Source organism: Pocillopora verrucosa, chromosome 7 (genome assembly GCF_036669915.1).
Source record: "Pocillopora verrucosa isolate sample1 chromosome 7, ASM3666991v2, whole genome shotgun sequence".
Taxonomy (NCBI): Eukaryota; Metazoa; Cnidaria; class Anthozoa; order Scleractinia; family Pocilloporidae; genus Pocillopora; species Pocillopora verrucosa.
The window spans coordinates 938,720-954,888 of NC_089318.1; the positions used below are offsets into that span (position 1 = coordinate 938,720).

Genomic DNA, 16,169 nt, shown 5'->3' on the forward strand with positions numbered 1-16,169 from the left:
TTCCTATTTGGCTCACGAAAGTTAGTAAAATGCGAATGTTGAATTAGTAGCGTAGCCAGTTCATTGTTTGGTTTGGGTAACGAAAGCGGTAAGTTTTGCAGAACTCGAATGTTGATTAAGTCGCGCAAATAAGTAATTGTTTGGCTTGGGTGACAATAGCAGGAACGTTTGGTAAGTTTAAATGTTGTATGAGTCGCGTAAACAGTACTAATTTTGGTTTGTGTGACATAGGCGGCTAACTAAAGCCGAAAATTGAATGAGTTGCGAGAACAAGTAATTGTTTCAAGTAATTGTTTACTTCGGGTCACAATAGCGGGAAGGTTAAGTAAGTTCCGTACGCAGTTTATTGTTTGGTTCAGCCGACAATAGCGCCAAAGTTCGTGAAGTTCGGCTATCGATTAAGAATAGAAAAATCATTCACTGTTCGGATCGGCTGTCAACAAGCGCGAGCGTTTGTACGGTGCGAATACTGAATGTTACGCTCACAAAAACACTTTCACTACACTGTTAAGACGTAACATTACGCGCTTTAATATGCAGCTGTAGAGCTTACTTGTAAAAGTTGTCATAAATGATTTTTGGTGGGGAGGGGGAAGGGATATAGAACAGATCTGGTAAACTAGATAGAAGAAAACAGGCATTACCACCGTTAACTACTCTTTGAAGCTTAACAAAAGCTATCTACATTTATTTTGCAGTTATAAACCTTTTTTCTCCTAAGATCCAAAAGTCACTTGGCAGATATCTTTCTTCTTATCACTTTTCGACTTGAAAATGCATGATATCGTGAGGACAATTGAGGTGATTCGCCTGAGTCACGCTCGGGATTACTGCGCTTAAGTTTTTCAACATAGTCGGAAGGCACTATTAGGAAATAAACTAAAGTACTTTGGGTTAAGCTAAATGGCTGCTCTTCCGTCTGCTACAAGTAACAACAGTTGTTCATTTATAATGACAAAACAGCAGCCCTTTCCATTCGTTCGTATCCAGATTTGAGGAGAAAATGAAATGTCGCGTTTTCAGACAAACCGGTGTTTTTCAATTCTTCTCCATCAATCAGCGATTCCAGGGAAGGAATAAACTCTTGGAGTTCAACACCTAGACAGCAAAGACAATAATCACATCAACAACAATGAACAAGAACACAATAACCAAGCCAGACCTCGAACCCAGACCTTTCGAACCGGAGCCCAGCCAGTCCAGGTAACCACACCTCCTTGGCATGTACATTACTAAACACACTTCTCAATAATCAATAAACAAATGAATGAAGAAACAAAACTCTTCATGAAAATGCGCAACATCACCTTGATTGTAGGCCAGTTCGACAGTTCTGAAGAAAATAGTATTCCTAACAGTCATAAGAGGATCTTTCGTAGGAAGCGAAGGCCAGCTGATCACATAAAAAAATAACAAGTCTTTTTAGTGGTTTCTGATCGCAGGACAACTGACTTCAAAGAAAAATAACACCTTACTCGTCTCTCAGTAGAGCTTTGCGCCAAATGTAAAGTTTCATGGTTGTGGCTTGCTCTTGATCATAAGCGCCAGTCTGTTGAAAGATTATAACACAAAAATTTATGTTGAAATTTTTAACATTTTTCAAAAGTTTTGCCTAATTGAGGATAAAGGATGATCTATAATTCATTTACTTCTGACAATTCTAAAGCTAATAGTGAAACAATTGTCTGGATGAGTGTCGAAAATAGTGTATTCAAAAAGATTACCTGTACGGCAAGATGCAGGATATCCAGAGCATTTTTGAAATCGTACTCATTAGCTCCGGTATTTTTATCTCCAACATGGAGCTGCAAATAAAGATAAAGAGTTAAAAGTCATACCTAAAGAAAAAGCAAACTTGATCAATATTTTGTTCGGCCTGAGTCCTGAATAACTACTTAAAATTTTGCGCACTTGTGTAAAACATCGTTAGTTTAATATTTCCGAGCATAAATAAATAACTAACAAAAATTTTGTGAAATTATAAATATAGTTTCTTTACCTCGATCAGTTCTGATGGTGACAAGGGAGCCATGGAATCTACGTCCAAACCAGCTTGCTACGAGAAGAACAATAATAGAATTCATGACAATCAAAACAAGAAAACTGCAAAATCACAGAATTTCGAACATCTGTACGCTTGATGGCAGTTTTCCATGTTACTGACTAAACCTTGCATGTTATCAAAACAACCTATTAATATTAAAAAGAAAAAATAGCCGACGAAAGGTGAACAAGATTTTTATTAGAAAACGAAACAAATTGTCTGACTACTTAGAACTACCGCTGACACAACTATTTAGAACTACCACTGACACATAAATAAGGTAAAACACGAGACTTAGCAATAACTATCTTGCCTGTAGCACAGCAGATGGTAGTGTTTCTTGATGAAGTATGATCTTATGTTCGTTGATTATTTCTACAAAAAAAAAAACACAAAATCGAAAAAAATCAAACAAACAAAGAACATTACTCAACTGGAAAGAAGCTCTCCCTTGACATGATAATCCCCAGAGAAAAAAAAGGATCTTACGAGGACACCAAGAACTTGAGTATTTGTCTAGAAATACAATCCAGCACCTCGATGGCGTAATTTTTAAAAATCATATTCATAGTACGCCCTTTGAACTCGTATCTGGGAAGTCATATAGTGTGTGGGGTGAGAGGGTGGGGTGAGTGTGTCATATAGTGTGTGGGGTGAGAGGGTGGGGTGAGTGTGTCATATAGTGTGTGGGGTGAGAGGGTGGGGTGAGTGTGTCATATAGTGTGTGGGGTGAGAGGGAGGGGTGAGTGTGTCATATAGTGTGTGGGGTGAGAGGGTGGGGTAAGTGTGTCATATAGTGTGTTGGGTGAGAGGGAAATTAGCCTGTGAACAGGCTATAGTAGAAGGGGCGAAAAGGAAAGCGGCAAGAAAAACGGCGAGGAGAGGGTTGAGGAGAGGGAGCCCAGGCTCTCCACAGGCTAGAGAGAAATGAAGTTCGTATACAATCGTGGGCTGACACTTGCCTTCCAGCTCTGCGTCATTGTTTTCATCTGATGCTAAAAGAGCCAGTTTACTAAGACTCAACAGTGTCTGCAAAAGCAAAACCACATGCATCAACAACGCATTTTGTAAAAAGAAGAGAGAAATTTAAGAAAATGTACGACATTTTTAAAAACGTGTTTCGACAGTTCTTCTGTCATCTTCAGTTCTGATTTATACAAGGTACAAAGCTGAATTTAAAGTGTATAACAAAATGCTCATTGGACAAAACAAATAATAGAAACAAAACAAAGTATGCAATTTTTGTTGTCACGCGAAAAAGATAGATTTTCTTCATGTTAGAGGTTACCAAAAGTATGTTAACTTGTACAAACGTGAATGAATAAAGTCACTCAAAAAACTCAATATACACCTTTTTCTTTCCCAAATGACACGCCTCCTCACTCGCCAAAGCCTTCAAAGTTCTATGTGCCTGACAAACAAGAATCTCGTTTTAGTCAGGATCAAACCAAATATCCCGTATAGGTTACGTCACTTTCAGGTGCGCAGAGCAGACGAAATTCTACTGGGTACAAAACTACGCCCTTTTAATATTGAAGGCTACTGCATTTTGCCCGGCAAAAAAAAATCGCAGTTTCGCGTGCGTCTACTGTGAAATCTCAAGCTCGCAGACACAACTGTCCAAGACTCTATAGGTTTCCTTTAAAAGCATTTTTATTACGTTTGATTCTTTTAACATTGTGATGTGGAACTCACCTGATAGAAGGACTTCAAGTGAATGTCATGGAGCCACGACAAATGGTGATGGGACGAAAGGAATCGCGATAAATCGTCGTTCTGTTGTTCAGGTACATGTATCGTCATCAACTTTTGACGCTCTCCTGGAAGAAGAAGTTAGTCTTTGAACCACCGTTTGCGATCAATTTTTTGTAGGCGTTTTATTTTGGAATGGTTTTTTTGTGTTTTGCAGGAAAACATTTTCCGGTTTAAGATGAGTGAAAGTTAATCTACGAAATCACATCCTCTGCCACATTAAAATACATTATTACCATACCTTTATCCATATACCACTTAAATACGTAATCTGAAAATCCCTGAAAGCAAAAACAAACATGAGAATCCGTAAGTCAATAAAGACTTGAATTTCTTCATATAGGTCAGTGCCTTTGGATTCTTCAGCCTTGAAAATGTTCAGCTTTCACTCCAGCGTTTGCAGCAAAAAACGCACTTGGAATTTAAGCTGTCATTTACGTTCTCTGAGGGAGGTTTGATTGACATACCTACCTGATCAGTAAACTGTGTCATGTACTTTTGCAGAGTCCCTTGTTCACCAGATGTTTCACACAGTTCAATTAAAACCCCAAAGTCGTGATACTTCTCTGCAAGGGACGCTGCGTGTGACCTCTGACCTTGATGAACTGAGCACAGCAACAAGACTGTTAGTATCCTAATCACAAAAATTATTATAAAAATCATCATAGTTGTTGTTGTTATTATCGTTATCATAATTACTTTTATTTATTACTATTATTATTACCGTCATTACTATTATCATTGTTATTATCATTATCATCATCATCATCATCATCATCATCATCATCATCATCATCATCATCATCATCATCATCATCACGAGCAGAAAGCCAGGAGAGCAGCATCAAAACATTACCTAAGGGTAAAATAACAATCCTTCTGTCTTGTTCAAACTCCTGATTGACTTCATCAAAACGACTCTTCACTCCTGGACAGTTTCTGAAATTCAATTACAAATACCTACATTGTAACAAACACAACAATACAAAAACAAACAAACAAACAGATTATGAGGATATGATCATTTGTTATGGAGAACAAAAAATGATAGGGGCATTTTTAACATACTTGCTACAAAAAGATTTACCGTAAGTACTGCAGCTGTTTGACATAGCCATCCAGCAAAATATCAGCTAAATCTACCATATGTTGAACGAGAAGTGATTTTGTCTGACAATAAAACACAACAAACTCGATTTTAGTACTGTAAACCACTGGATTGACCCTTACAAAAATAACTGAACTGTTCTTCCTCCCCAGGATTAAGACAGTCATTAACAAAATACTTGCACAATTAACGTACAAGATAATGCTAAGATATATAAGAAATTAAAAATTCACATCTGCAAAAGTCTATAACAAGGTTCATATAATTTGTACCAACCTGTTGATCAGCAAACTCTCCCATTCCCTGTTTAGCTGTTAATTTGATCTGTAGCACAGATTTTTCAAAATTTTTTTTATTACAATTTATAAAACAAATTAATAAGAAAAGAAGACAAAACAAAAAATTATCATTTTAAAATCGTAGACTCACCTGTTTTAAGAGCACTGCTCGTATTCCATCTGGTCCGGCTGTTGCTAAAAAAGTTTAAATTACATATAAAAACAACAAATAATTAAAACAATTACATTCAATCTCATATTTCACTGAATAAATCTTTTCTTGGACTTTTTTCAGACATCAATTCATTACCTCAATTAATTAATACTTGTAAAAGTCACTACCCTTACCTCCTAAGATCTGATTGTTAATTCTCCTCTCTAGGTGCTACACATTACCTTTTAAGTTAGATAAGTTTGAATATTCTCATTACCTGTTTGCTGGATAATGTATGGATATTATAGGGAGAAGTGACATGTTGATCAATTCAAGAAGTTAAAGGATTAACTTACCAGTCCAAGGCACATGTTCAAAGTTCATGTCTGTTAATGGATTGCTTGGTTGATAAGTTTCAAACTGATCCTGCCTGTATTGCCATGCTTCAAACAGCATTTCCTGTAAATAGGACAGATTTCAATTTATTCATTCAAGTATGAAGCATCTTGACATGAATAAAAGGGGTAAGTTTCTAAAGAAACTGTGGTGCTGTGTCAGTGGGAGAGTATAACAGGGTAATTTAGAAATTACCTTATTACCTTAAATTTACCCTATCAACTGAGTTGATAAGGTAAATTGGCCACCGTAAAGAGTTTGAAAGCTGACATTTCAAGCATTAGGCCTTCATCAGAGCAACATGCTCATCATCTTGACATGCACTATCTTCTTGGACTCACAAGAAGATTAACATTTTATGGATAGCATATGAAACCAAAACACTTGACAAACATGGAAAAAACACAGGTTAATGGTCAGATCTTTAACATACAGCAATGGGGAAGAAGAACTATCAAAAAAACAAAAATAAATCGTAAGTCCTTAATCACTGAGTCATGCACAAGGTTTTAAAATGCATAATTGAACCCTTGTACTACCTAGATCTATTATAATGCTTATAGTTCAGAGAATTTGAAATTGGATCAACTAATAATCCCCTAATTGATATTTCTCTTTTTTCTGACCAAATGTCAGCTTGCTTTTTTATCAGTATTGTAAGGAGTTTAAGGGTTAAATATTTTTTACAATCTGAGATCCTCACCTTTAATACTGTATTTACTGCTGCAATAGTTTGTGGCTGTGAAGAAGATGACTTCTGCTTTAAAATTAGCTGTTCTTCATATTCCAGGAGACACATGAAGATATCAGAGATCCTTGACACCTGTCAGACAAAGGAAAGAGCTGAAAAACAATCACAATTGTTCTCACTCCACAAGATAAAAGCTTAAAGCTCAACTGTTGATGCTTGAAATCAGGATTCAGGAAACTGCCTGTGCAAATGGATTTAAAACCACAATTTCATTCCAAGGGTTTGGCCAATTGCTCTGAATACCACCATCAGTCCAACCCAGCCCAGAGTTGCCTCTGATGGACTCCTCACAGCCAAAGAAAAAGAAGCTACTCCAAGGACACTTAACCCTTTCACTCCCAAGATCTGATAGTGAATTCTCTCCTCTAACTTCTATGCATTTCCTTGGAAATTAGTGACAGGAATTTGGGGATAGATCATGGAAATAAATTATCCTTGATAAGTTTGAGTATTCTCATTATCTGTTTGTTGGATAATGTATAGATGTGATAGGGAGAAGTTACATGTTAATCACCTCTGGGGGCAAAAGAGTTAAGGGAAAGGGAAATGTAGGATATGGAGGGCTGGACATGGAGGCAGCTGGACTAAATAGCAACCTACAGAAATCAATAGCATTCTCTGGCCAAGGCCTTATGTGTATGGATGCACAGAGAGGACTGACTAATTCCAAGGGTGGTGTTACAAGTGTTACAGCAGCAATCAATCTTTACCTGATTGTGACAACAATTTTATAAAAATACCTTGAAAAGATGAATTTTAAAAGAAAAAGTACTTGATAAACAGCAAGTTGTTGCAGTTAGCAAACTGCAGAATTGTATGTTCAATGACTTTACTGCAAAACACACCTCTCTAAAGAACACATCTTGTTCAGTGAGACCTTCAATTTGTGATCTCAATCGCCGTTTCTTCATCACCATTCCAACAGTCCCATCCACTACCCCTTGATACCTGATTATAAAAGACAGTTTTTATAACACGCTGAATCATATAAGCAATATGGAACCTATTAAATTGTCTGATTAATAAGCACAACAGCTGAAATAGCATCCTCCAATATTTAAGCCTTTACTTAGTTTTACATTATTCAATTCTGCAAAGACACCCTTACTTTTTATCAACCTTGCACAAGGCTATAGCAGCTTTGAGCTTCTCGCCATGTTCACAGATGAGATGACATGTCAGTAATTGTCCTTCCTTTGACTCAAAGACTCCAAGCTGTGAAGCAAATTTAACTTTGGATAAGTTTTCCCACACAATTTTTATTTTACAATTGCAATGGTGATTATTATCAAACCTTTTTCCACAGGCCAACACCTTTCAGAAAGTCAACCATGAAGACATGAGCTTTTAACTTGTCTTCCAACTGATGAAGAATGATCAGTGAGGTTGAAGCAGATAGTCCACCTGGTGAGGAAAAAATGGGACTTTACATCAGTAGGGTTTTTTCAAGAAAAGCCAGTTATTGACAGTCTACAGCTGCCTACAAGTGTAGGTAACAATATGATGTCCAGTGCAATTTGTTGTTAATAAACATGAGTAACTTTTTCAAAGACAACAAAATTGCAAGTGCACTTTGTAGTCTTTGAAGAAATTATGAGTGCTTATTTACACCACATTGCACTCGAAATCATGTTGCTACTTATTGATAATTTACATGAAAAAACATCAAATAAAGTCACGACATACAAAATGTTGACAGAGCACATGCACTATTTGTAATTTGCACTTATGTTACAATTTTGCACTTGTGTTACATGAAAAATGTACTTTCTTTCAGCCAGTCTAACACAAGTAATTCTTTCATGTATATCATCGGAACATTTACTGCTGTCTGTTTTTAGCATCCTGTGTTTGGGATTCACCTTAAGGCCCCTTTTTCAGGCACAGTTGCCTATTTCACTGTTGGCAGCTCCTTATGGCAAGTGCTACTGAAAGCCTGGCCTGTATCAGATCAACTTACAGTACCTTTTGGACCATAAAAACTACATTGCATCAAACCATGAAACTTATGTTGTTATAGGTTAGAATTCTGAATCCTTGAAGTTCTCATCAATTGGAAGGGGGAGGGGGGGGGGGGGGCTGAGTGCTATTAGAAAGGCTGTTAGAGAGGGAGGCTTGATACACAGGGGAGTCATTGGAGTGTTCCCAGTACAACAATTTCAGAGCCACAAACCTGCCGGAATAGATTCAGCCCAGCGAGGATCTGAGACTGGGAAATCATCAATGATCTCCTCACTAAGAGCTACCACACCATTATCCAATTCTTCACCACCCAAGATCCTACAAATACTCTGAGCCTCAGCCTAACATTTTTGAAACAGAAATATTGTTCAGTAACTGAAATAACTAACCCTAAAGGAACCAACAATATTTCTGGTTGTAAGGTAATCCTAAATAAAGAAATCTGTTATCAAAATTAACACAATTGTTAAAATTCAAAATGATTTTTTAGGAGTTGTATTCTCATAGCTGATATCTTATGTCCTATTTTTTGGCAGAAAAATCATCCATTAATGATGACACTTACAATATGTCCTTGGCAGAACAGCAGGAAAGCTGATTTTAGTCTTTGGAGGTGATTGTCACCATCTCGAAAGGATGCATCAGAAAGTGAAAGGTTACCAGTTTTCTGGGTAACCTGCAAGGAAGCCAACAGAAAAAGTTACAACTAATTCTATAAATGCAATTTTACAAATAAATAATATTTAAAACTATTTTTTTTGTCTGAAATAATAACACCAACCTCTAATGAATGAATGTTTGAAGAATCCATCTGCTCACTGAAAATATAATGTATCGAAAATAATGTGCACAGTACCAATTGTTATTGTTGTTAAAGTTGATATCTCCCTTCAAACAATTTAAACAGTTGTTGACTGATCATGCGGTTGTAACATCATGTGAATACAGTCAATAAGCTCCTCTGGAGGATCATCTTGTACACATGCCCTTCCTCTTGCCACCCCCTTCATTAGACCATGCATGATATTCCATTTAAACTCTTTAACCCTTTAACTCCTGGAAGTGATTAACATGTAACTTCTCCCTACGATATTCAATACATTATCCAGCAAGCAGATGATGAGAATACTCAAACTTATTAGGTAGAAGTTGTTATCTTGATCTTACTCCAAATTCTTGTAATTAATTTGCAAGGAAATGTGTAGCAGTCAGAAGGGAGAATTTATAATCAGATCTTGGGAGTTAAAGGGTTAATAACACTTGCTAGTTGGCAGACATTTCTGTTGATAGCTACAGACACTCTAATTCAAAAGAGATCAAAACCCAAGTGTTTTCTCTTTTTAGGTTCCCATAAGAGTAAAATATGTCCACTTATGATAAATATGTCAATAACACCGGACCCAATGATATATAACTCCTTGAATTTTTTTTCTTAAATTAAACCTAGTAAAATAGAAATAAATTACCATGAAGTGTGGTGGAATGTTAGGTTTATAATTATCAAACCCACCTTAATATAGCCTCCATTATAGCTACAGTAATGACACCATACTTTGAAGAAAAAAATAATGGTTTTCCTTGATATAAACCTGCAAAGATAACAAAGCCAAGGAGCATCACAAAGGGAACAGTGCTGTTAAAAGTCGATATTCACTGGAATCTCATAACATAGCAGATCAACATTAAATATGGTCTACATTTTTATTAATAGCATATTCTGATGTTCTGACCTAAATCCATGGATAAAACTTTGTTATTGCTAATCAATTAACATCAATTTCTTTTAGCACTGGAAAAGACTGAGAAATTAATTTTATGATTAACAAATCACTCTGTGCTGAGATCACAAATCACTGTAATACCACACAAGTTAATCTTTCAGTTGCCTTAGAGGAGATAGGAAGCCTTTTTTACCTGCACCCAAGATATTGTCAGCTGGAGACTGGAGATCAACTTTGTTTAATACCTCATTTGCTTCTGAGACTGCAGAGAAATAAAAACACAAACATAAAAAGACAGCCTGCTCTGGTAACAGTTTTTCAAAAGGATTGTTCATAGAAATGGGACAGTTAGTAAGAGGAGAAGGAAAAAAAACATAAACATAACATTCAATACAGATGTTTTGTATTGTCATAGATGCAATGCAAACTTGCAATAGAAGCATTTTTCTAAAAATTCAGTACCTAGTTGCAATGACTGTGACTGTACAATACCTGAAACACAAATTATTGAGTTTGAATTATACACAAAAGCAGATGAGTTTTGTTGTGAGAGCAGCAATTTAAAATCCAGTAGCTTGTCCTCATGAGCCTCCTGAAGTAGAATTTGAACATAAAACATGTCATTTGATATCAATTCAGTGATTCTCTGCCATTTCACTAAATCTATACTTTAAAGACTTGTCAATACTGACCAAATTTCATCCAAGCTACTTAAGATGTCATTATAGCCATAACTGCAAGCTATGCAAAACAAATTTACTACAATGACTATTTGGTACACTGATCCTTTCACCCTTTTATCCCAGAGAGTGACCAGCATCTAATTTCTCCTTTCAGTATCATCCATGAATCAAACATTAAGGTCATGAGAATAAAGGAAATGGTCATCAACTGAAGAACCTTTTGATTGTTAAACAAATTCTCCTGGCCAGCAGATTAAGAAATGTATAGAGAACAGTATGGAGAATATGCATACTGATGTTAATGTGTGAAGGCTAAGAAATGATTTGACAGAATAACCATCTATATCCCAAAGTCTGCAGCAATTCTGGCCATCAAGTGGTAACATTTCTCTTGATAATAAAGAAAACACTTGAAGGATAATCTTGTATACATGACGTCTTGTGTGATATTCAGCCATACTGCAGTAAATTAAAGGAGTGATCAAGAGCAGGAAGTAACAAGAAGCAAAATAATCAGACAGAATGAGAACAGCAGCATGATAAGTGAGATAACTTACAATGTATGGCACACTGTATGGCAGGGCAGTAAGGCTAATCAGTGAAATAGGGGTTGGAGTAGTTTTCATACCACCTTTTGATAAAAAAAAATCATTAATGGAAAATTATTTTAAACAAGCTTGTGATAAGCTGCTGTTAATCATACATAATACACTAAAAGACCAACATCTAATTGTGTACAATACTTTATCTTACCAAGAAAATAAAACAGCTGCGAGCTTTGTGGTTTCCTAACAGCAACAGCTGCTAAAACAAGGATCCCAGAGCTGAAATGAGAAGAGAAAAAAACTGCTACAAAAGATAAGTGAGGGCAAAGGAAAAAGTCTGAAGGACAATTTCCATCACTCAAAACATCATGTGACAAGCAGTAACATACCTTGTTTGGACTACATCTAGACACCAGACCAAGATATCATCAGCTGATTTCCCATAACCCTAAAAGACAAATGCATTTTAACAATGTGGTGATTGTTCAAGATTTGAAATCTCATTAGATTACTCAACATACTCCATCTTCTTTTACTACCAAACCTCATGAGAGGCAGCTTTGATGAACTTGTGAATGCCTGTTACCTACCCCATCTACATTTTGTAAGTCCACCATAAAATGCTGTACACAAATGGAAAAGTGACTGTGGCCTCATCCCTTTAACTCCCAAGATCTTATTGATATTTCTTCCCTTTAACTGCTATACATTTCCTTAGAAATTGGTAATGAGAATTTGGTGTTTTATCAAGAAATATAACTCCTACCTGATGAGTTTGAGTATTCTCATTACCTGTTTGCTTGATAATGTGAGGATATTAGTGAGAGAAGTTATGCATCAATCACCTCTGGAAGTTAAAGGGTTACTTCTATCATTTCACAAATTACTATGAAATTTAGTACAACCTGTGTTGGTAAGCTTACCTCTGGAGTGTTCATAACAGCAGCTTTGAACATGTTTTCCAGTTGCACCTGAGCAACAAGCTGTGAACCAACAAGAACAATCATCGTTAGGTGCCCTAGTAGTACTTGTTTTAACTAATTTCCAGAAGCTCATGAAAATAGTAGTGACTAGATAATAACAACACTGTCAGTGGTAAACCAGAAATTAATTGAAAAATTTTGAGTAACAGTTGTTTTTATCTGTGAAACATGGCTAGTTAAAAAGATTAAAATCTCTGGTGTGAAAAAGTGTTTAAAAAGTAATTTTAAAGCAATATACCAATCAGATGGATATACATAATTCTTTTCTTTTTACCTTTTCACTAAAACTGCCCTGTCTCACTCGAACAATATTCCATGTAAACAACTGGTTTTCACTAAGTACGTAAAGCTCCCTGGAAAAAAACATTAATATCATTATCGATGAAATCATTATTAGCTAACAGTATACTGGGAAAGAACCAGTGAAACATATTTATTCATCAAATTCCCCTACAGCCTGTAAATTTTTAAAAAATGTCATTTTCTATGAACTACCTGGAGTTATCAGTTGTATGGTTGCTACTGGCAAGGACTTTCTGCCAATTCTGTGGGATTTAAAAGAACAAAATAACTTTAAACTGGTCATGAATCTTTCTCAGAGCATTATTACTTTATTAAATAAAGCAAAACATGAAAATGAACATCAGATGTAAGCTCATTCAACAAACTGATAAAATTCAATGTTCTCTGTTATTTTAAGCACGGCAGGTAAATTAAATTCTTAAACTGCTGGAGTAATCCTTTTACCTGTTAAATTTTCAGAATATTTCACTTGTAACAGCTTTATAAGAAGTTCAAATAACGATATTACATAGTTACTCATTAGTTTTCTCTGAAACTTACTGTCACTCTTTGACTAGCAGGCTGAGAACCAAATATAAAAGAAGTCATACGACGGCCCAAGTCTGTGAAAACTCCACTGGAGGCATTCAGGTTCTGACACTTGACAGTCTTCTACAGGAAAATTATGAAATTGCCTTGAAGTTAATTATTACTGGTTAGTGCATGAATTACAGACCAGTGATGAATAGCATGTGAATTTTAAAATTCTCTTCCCTCTAGTAACTGTACTTAAAAATATCATCACTATGGTATATAATTCTCCAATAACTTGTTTATGATATGACAAAACACCTACAGATTAATTAATATCTTCATGGCAGATATCATCATTTTCTCAAGTGAAACAAAGAAGCTTGCACTTTTATTGGTCAAGGATCATAACTTGTCACAATCACCCTGTAAAAAATGCTGGTGATACAGAAACACTTATTTTCAAAATAGCCATCCCACAATTTAGAGATGTTTTTAGACACAACAGAATCTACATGGAAGAAAATGTACTTTATCTGATAATCACCTGTCTGGGTAATGCTGTTCAGATAAATTGATCAGCTGTCCAGAAGAGGCTATTCATAATTCTTTACCAACCAAAGGCTACCCCCTCCCTCAGTACATTAAAAATAAAGATGACTACATGTGTCTTACCTGTAAACCAGTCAGCAGTAATAACTCATTTGTGGTGGTCAGTAGGATACATCCATAGGGCTAGAAGGGTAAAACAAAGGGAATTTGCATTTCTAGAACTGTATAACTTTAAGAAAGCTGAGCAGTAAATAAATGAACCAAAATACAATAAACATACTTAAAAATAGAATCCTGTTCACAAAATAGACATCAAAGACTTGGCGTTAACCATTACCTGAAAAGCTGTGAGTGAATGACATTTTGATCCGATCAAATCTGTGTCAACATCCACTGTGTTACTGTCATGAGTAAGACTAGGCCAGTATCGCACGAGTCCTTCAGGGGAAACTGCCATCACTGACACTGATGACAATTTACTATCTCCAGCGGGACTTATAACACATATAAGGTCTGCCACATGATATAACTCTGAGGCTGGCAATGTCAATTCCTTGAAAAATACTCCCTATCAATCATAATATCCAACATAATATCTCAGATAAAATTATCAATGGCAGGCAGTATTAGCAGAATAAAAATTCATTTCAACCACATATTTCATGAGAAATGCTCCAGACTTTCTCATGTGATATATGTCACCAGCAAAGTTGTTTTTCAGTAACAGAACCAGTTAAAAATATTTAACTCTGCCGCATGAATACTTTGGATTTTGAAAGATTCTGCTCCACATTAAAGCATTTAAGTGAGCAAGGTATATAAAAATACTGCTTCAAACATGCCTAACCATCAGTACAGTATTGGACCACTAAGCTATGTATCTTATAAAGGGTAAAGAATTATTTAACTATAATTTTTTCCAAACCTTTGTTCCAGCTGCTGGAATAAAACGCCAAATAAATAACTTTCTGCCAGAGACAAGCCATGCCCAGCCTGACTGATCAATCCTGACAGTTGTGTGCTGGTTACCTGCAAAGAACACCCAGCTGAATTATAAGTAATGCAATTAGTATTTTCCACTCAGTTATGTTTATCTTCAAATAGTCCCCCTCCATCAATTCCAAGAATATGGTACCTTAAATTTAACCCTTTAAACCCCAACAATGACCAGCACCAAATTTCTCTGACAATACTACTGATCATGATCATTCAGTCATTACGATCATAAGAAGTGATCATCAACCTAAAGGCTTTGATTGTTAAATACATTCTCTTAGTCAGTAACAAAGGAAACGTGGAAAGAGGAGTAGAGAGAATGTGGAAACTGAAATTAGGATTATAAAGGGTTTTAAATACATATAAGTGTTTGAAAAAAGAGTCTGAAGTATGGCCTAACTGACTATAACAATCACTTAAAATTATTGACAGTCAGTTCAAAGGGGTTACATCCCTTTTGTCTTTCAGTCCTTAAGGTGAAATTGGTGTCTGTCTGTCAGTAGATCAGTCCACAAGATTTCTGCATAGTCCCATACTTCACTCAGCATACAGTTCTTGGATGAAGAAAACAATGGCAAAAATGATGGATTTCCTTGAAACTACTGCTTTGTTTTCGAATAGTATGGGGTTATATGGTTCTCTTTATGATAAATCATGTGTTTGATCATAGGCCTATAACATGATTGTAAACTTACTTTCTTGGTTTGTGAGTTTCTCACTGATCTGAACTGGCAAAGGAGGACCAAATGTTTCTACCCTGCGCTGATCAGTTTCCTCCAATAATTGGGAAGTCAATGGAACTTTTTGTTGGCTTCTGGAACAGGTAATACAAAATTATATGGTAAGTTAACTACTTAATACACACTTAAACGGGAATTCAATTTACTTCCGCTTATAATATATCCCAAACAGCATTTCGACGAAAGCAATGAACTCATTTTAAGCATTACTACATGTAGCTGTACAATTTCTTCCGCATTTACTGGAAGATTTATTATTATATTATTATACTAATGAAGTGTTGAAACGTTTTCCTTAATGTCGCTGCACAGCTAAGGTACAAGGTACTAAAAATTTGTTGTGTTTCTGACCAGGTGATACCTTGTTATTTCAAACGCAGAGTTTTAATCGAAGCATCGAGTGAAGATTTGCCCATGCAAGGAGCCCACAACCGAAAACAGCTACGAAAAAAATCCATGTGAGATTTAGCAGTCTACAATCTACACAACTCACCTCGGGGTTGTAGCCGAGTCCCCAAGAAATGAATAATTTAGGGAGTGGCGCGGAGTAAAAGGACTTCCCTTAGACCAAGGACTAGCCATAATGGTAAATGTATATCGTCTTCTTTGCTAAGAACTTTGCACTGTTAGATCTCGTCCGCCATTTTGAATGAGTCTCGCGCCAAAACATAGAAGGAGACCGGCTCTAGGC

At 36.0% G+C, this 16,169-nt stretch overlaps 1 protein-coding gene across 1 annotated transcript; it reads right to left on the bottom strand.

Annotated features, from left to right (window-relative positions):
• Window positions 1-654: 654 nt before the first annotated feature.
• On the bottom strand, window positions 655-16,126 carry LOC131775275 (nuclear pore complex protein Nup133). Its single transcript, XM_059091366.2, has 38 exons — window positions 15,972-16,126; window positions 15,434-15,552; window positions 14,668-14,771; window positions 14,080-14,310; window positions 13,866-13,925; window positions 13,221-13,331; window positions 12,873-12,922; window positions 12,652-12,730; window positions 12,318-12,377; window positions 11,784-11,842; window positions 11,603-11,673; window positions 11,407-11,480; window positions 10,659-10,758; window positions 10,360-10,428; window positions 9,956-10,034; window positions 9,227-9,263; window positions 9,011-9,121; window positions 8,657-8,786; window positions 7,778-7,887; window positions 7,592-7,698; window positions 7,329-7,431; window positions 6,436-6,555; window positions 5,693-5,795; window positions 5,334-5,377; window positions 5,181-5,228; window positions 4,884-4,966; window positions 4,653-4,735; window positions 4,268-4,401; window positions 4,038-4,077; window positions 3,740-3,864; window positions 3,396-3,455; window positions 3,007-3,073; window positions 2,358-2,419; window positions 2,000-2,056; window positions 1,725-1,805; window positions 1,476-1,549; window positions 1,308-1,393; window positions 655-1,098 (listed from the first exon to the last, which is right to left on the bottom strand). Exons 1-38 carry the CDS (start codon window positions 16,058-16,060, stop codon window positions 947-949), a joined length of 3,372 nt encoding a protein of 1,123 aa, XP_058947349.2. The 5' UTR covers window positions 16,061-16,126; the 3' UTR covers window positions 655-946.
• Window positions 16,127-16,169: the final 43 nt, after the last annotated feature.